Source organism: Octopus bimaculoides, chromosome 5, assembly GCF_001194135.2.
Source record: "Octopus bimaculoides isolate UCB-OBI-ISO-001 chromosome 5, ASM119413v2, whole genome shotgun sequence".
In the NCBI taxonomy this organism is placed as follows: domain Eukaryota; kingdom Metazoa; phylum Mollusca; class Cephalopoda; order Octopoda; family Octopodidae; genus Octopus; species Octopus bimaculoides.
In genome coordinates, this window is record NC_068985.1 from 25904443 (window position 1) to 25909299 (window position 4857).

At 36.4% G+C, this 4857-nt stretch overlaps 1 protein-coding gene across 1 annotated transcript in view; it reads left to right on the forward strand.

Annotated features, from left to right (window-relative positions):
• Positions 1 to 4857, forward strand: part of LOC106874950 (DNA-dependent protein kinase catalytic subunit) — a 185220-nt gene that overhangs the window by 82325 nt on the left and 98038 nt on the right. Inside the window, exons 39-41 of the mRNA XM_052968027.1 lie at positions 290 to 522; positions 1663 to 1798; positions 2933 to 3025. Coding sequence (XP_052823987.1) covers positions 290 to 522; positions 1663 to 1798; positions 2933 to 3025 — 462 coding nt within the window. The remainder of the gene's footprint in view (positions 1 to 289; positions 523 to 1662; positions 1799 to 2932; positions 3026 to 4857) is intronic.

A 4857-nucleotide genomic window follows, 5' to 3' on the forward strand; every position in this document is an offset into this window, starting at 1 on the left:
ACCAAATTATTTGGGGTGAAAGATTTTTACTTTTTTTTTTATATTGGCTTTTTATTCTGAAATTATTTGTTCTCATTCAAATTTACTGAATTATTCGACAGTAAAATAAAAATGGCAAGAGAAAATTTATGAGATCCTTCATTAAAATGACTTGTATCGAAATTTTACATTAAGATATTTTTTCTATATTTATTTCTCGAATTTTTTTTTTGTCCAACCCATGCTAGCATGGAAAGCGGACGTTAAACGATGATGATGATGATGATTTCTTTGTTTCTCTGTTGCACAGATCAGAGAATTTATGGCAGTTGTGTTTACTGAAGAAGCCCATCAACAGGATACAAGTTGTGGAGAGATTTTATTGTGCATTTTCAAACAAGAAATGTCAGGTTACATCATTGAGCATGCAGCAGAATTAATTCCTATGATAATGGCTAAATCTAGCAGCAATTCTCAACTTGTTGGTCATATACTGATATCAGTACTTGATATCTTGAAGCACAAAAGTTTGAAATGGAAACAGTAAGTTTCACAGTAACTTCTAATTATACATCGTTAAGAAAAAGAATAGGAAAATATCAATTCAACCCTTTCCATCTAATCTAAACATTATATTAACTAATGCAATATATCTAAGAAAATTCCTTTGGACAAAGACTCTAGGATGACTTAAAAAAATAATTTTATTAAAATATGTTTATCGCTTAAAAACCATCACAGTTTGATTTATCATCTAATTCTTCAAACAGAATGTGTAACCACTTACCACTAGTGTACTAATTCAGTTAACAGTTACCATGGGATATATTTGCTTTGCATTTTGTATTTCATAAGTCTCAGGCAATGAAGTGTATACAACAGTTGCTTGATATCTCAGGGTTACTTCTTTCAGTATCTTCATTTTCACAGGTTTGTTGGTGTTGATGTGTTAACTCACTTTATATTCAAGTATAATGCTACTTATCAGTTTTGACCCTGTCTTTATTGTTTTGAATTTTATGTATTGCAAATTCCTTGCAACATACATGAGTAGATATGGTAAGCTTTATTCTCTCTGTTGTTATCTCCTATATAATTGTTTAGATTTTTTTTCATTTGATGATATCATTTTGAATCTGAAGGATATCACACAGCTACAGCAATCATGTAGATTGCTGCTTACGTCAAAGAGGGTGTATGTAGTAACAAGGACTGTTACTCAGTCATTGCCATTTTGGTTAAGAAGTTTACATTGCAATCCTGTGGTACTGAGTTAGCACAGCTCTTTCAGTATCTTTTATCACAAGCCTCCAGTTGGCTGAAACCATGTAAGTGAAACTGGTTGAAAGAAACTCTACAGAAGCCTGTGGAATGTACTATACTCTTTGAAAGTGGTGTACTCTAACCTGTTGTCTGACTTAACAACACTACCTGGTTCTTGAGTACTTTTAGTGAAGTCCACTCTGCTGTATACATTCAGATCAAGTCTCAGTTATCTGAAGATAACTGCCTCCCTTCTTCCTATCAATTATGGGGACCCTGTAAGGAGTCATGGCATTGCATTTCTTTTTCTGATTAAACCATGTAAAAAAAAAATTGAAAGTAAAAGTTTAGAATGTCTGATGCAAGTAACTGAGAAATTAGGATTGTTGTTTAAGTGAGATATCTATGTGTTCTGTCTAGGAGCGCTTCACAAGTTTGTGACATTATTTTTAAAAATTGGAGTATGATTGAAAATTGGTGGAGAGATGATGCATCAGAAGATACACAGAGAATCACTTTTGATATCTTACTTGAAATCCTTCGTCTCGACTCAAAGGTAAGCTCACACAGTTGTCGTTTCAGAATCTGTTGAAGCTATGTTGGGTTTAAATCTTAAAAAGAAAAATCTAGTGTAGATAGGAGTGTGGGTTGTGAATAGAGAAACAAAAGCAACTTCTGCAGATTAAGACTTTTGAGAAAACCATTCATTTTGTACAAAATTAATATTGTGATAGCTGCTTGAACTATTTAATATTCTATTCCATGGCTGATTCACAAATACTTTCATTTTGATTTGTAGAAAATAAAATTTTGCTAAAATGAAATTGATTTTCAAGCCTGTTTTAACCTTTTAACATTCAAATTTCTCTGTCAAATATAATGCTTATTTATTCACATTGATATGAATTAGTCATACATTGCCTTGTAGCTTTGAGATTTCAATGACATGATTGTCTATTTTCAGAATGATATTGAAGGGTAAGTGTGAGTCTGATCAATCTGAAGATAAAACAGATTTATTTTAGCTGGATATGACCAGTTTAAAATGCTAAAGGGTTAATGTGAGAAATAAGCACGTAACTGAAAAATATGTTTCTCTTTTACTTACACAGTTATGTTAACAAGCCTGAACATACATATCAGTTCTGTGTATTCTGGGTTGGAACAGCAGAATATATTTACCTTACTTAGCTTCACCGTACAATATAACATCCTATTTGTCATTAACAGACAGGCAGGGTTTACTCTTTCTGTGTATAGATCAGACAAAATCTAACTGCAAAAGTATGGCCTGAGCTGCCTGCACTCTCAGTGTACCATTAGTGCTGCATCATTTGCATAAAGAAACTCCCAGAAGTCTCTCTTCAAAAATTTCCATAATTTTTTTTTTTAACTCTTTAGCATTTAAATCATCCATATCTGGCCCAAATATTCTACCTCTTTTAGTTTCGAAATAGCTAAATCCAGCTTCTCCTACACCTACTAGACAATGTCATTCTGTCATTCTAAATATAAATAATAATATCATTGAAATCCTGGAGCTGTAGTAACTATAATGCATGATTAATTCAAAACAGTATAAATAAATAGGCATTGCTTTCTCAGAGTAACATGAATGTTAAAGGGTTAATATTAAATGACTTAAATGCATCTTTTTCAGGAGTATAATCTCCCTTTTAATTTTTTTCAGGTTCTTTCCAATAGTGAAAATCCTACTTGTGAGTTGCTGCACAAGTTCTTTTATATACTTTTGTTGAACAAAACTGTAGCATCTTCCTTCAAGGTAAGAATCTAACATAAATGAAACATGCATTATTAAATAATCTTATTAATTATGTATATATCTATGTGTGTGTGTCTTTGTGCTTGTATTTGTCCCCCACCACTGCTTGACAACCAGTTTTGGTGTGATTACGTGCCCATAACTTGACGGTTCAGCAAAAAAACTGATAAAATAAGTACCAGGCTTTATAAAAAAGTAAGTCCTGGGATGCTTTTTTCATCTAAAACCCATCAAGGCAGTGCCCCAACATAGCCGCAGTCATATGACTGTGGCTATGTTGGGGCACTCGGGTAAGTTCCACCCTCATGAATATGTAAGCCAAACACATTTTTAGGTAGGGAATTCAATCAACTTTACATACAACCATACTCTTTTACGTGTTTCAGTCATTTGACTGCAGCCATGCTGGAACACCGCCTTTAGTCGAGCAAATCGGCCCCAGGACTTATTCTTTGTAAGCCTAGTACTTATTCTATTGGTCTCTTTTGTCGAACCGCTAAGTTACGGGGACGTAAACACACCAGCATCAGTTGTCAAGCGATGTTGGGGGGACAAACACACACACATATATATACATATACACATATACGACGGGCTTCTTTCAGTTTCCGTCTACCAAATCCACTCACAAGGCTTTGGTCGGCCCGAGGCTATAGTAGAAGACACTTGCCCAAAGTACCACGCAGTGGGACTGAACCCGGAACTATGTGGTTGGGAAGCAAGCTACTTACCACACAGCCAATGTCCTTGTACCAATGTAGGAAATCATTTATTTAGCCAAGCTCCTCCTGGGTCAGTTATTACTTATGTGTTCACTAGTTATGATTCTAGTTCTACAAAATTCCATGCATTAAATAATTTAGGTAATTGTTCAGTTTAGTAGTATAAAAAAGTAAATAAAAATTAAGCAGGAGATAAGTAGTAAAAGAAACAAAGGGACATTGGGTATTGGGTGGCAGAGAGAGAGAGTCTCAAGAAAGTGTCTTTTTGGTCGAAGTACCTGACCGCACAGAAGAAACTTTAACTGAGCTGATACAAAGGTGGATTTTACCTGGGTCTCACGTAGTCAGCAATGGATGGCAAGCATATATAATAACATCAGTATCCTCAATGGTGATGCCTACACGCATGAGGTGATTATACACCAGCAACATTTCGTTGATCCACATGATCAAGATGTCCACACACAAAATGTGGAAAATATGTGGATGCGGGTAAAACAGAAGTTGAGACAACAATTTGGGACATAGGACAAATTGTTTGTTTCATATCATCATCATCGTTTAACATCTGCCTTCCATGCTAGCATGGGTTGGACAATTTGACTAAGGACTGGCGAACCAGATGGCTACACCAGGCTCCAATCTGATTTGGCAGAGTTTCTACAGCTGGATGCCCTTCCTAATGCCAACCACTCCGAGAGTGTAGTGGGTGCTTTTACGTGCCACCGGCACGAAGGCCAGTCAGACAGTACTGGCAATGGCCACGCTCAAAATGGTGTATTTTACATGCCACCTGTACAGGAGCTAGTCCAGTGGCATTGGCAACGACCTCGCTTGAATGTTTTTTTCAAGTGCCAGTAAGGCGACGCTGGTAACGATCGCGCTCAAATGGTGCTATTTACGTGCCACCAGCACTGAAGCCAGACAGCTGCTCTGGCAATGATCACGTTTGGGCGGTGCTCTTAACGCTCCATTGGTACAGGTGCCAACACGATTTCGATTTCACTTGCCCCAACAGGTCTTCCCAAGCAGAGTTTAGTGTCCAATGAAGGAGACGTTGGCATGGGTGCCAGTCGTCGAATTTGGTTCGATTTCGATTTCACTTGCCTA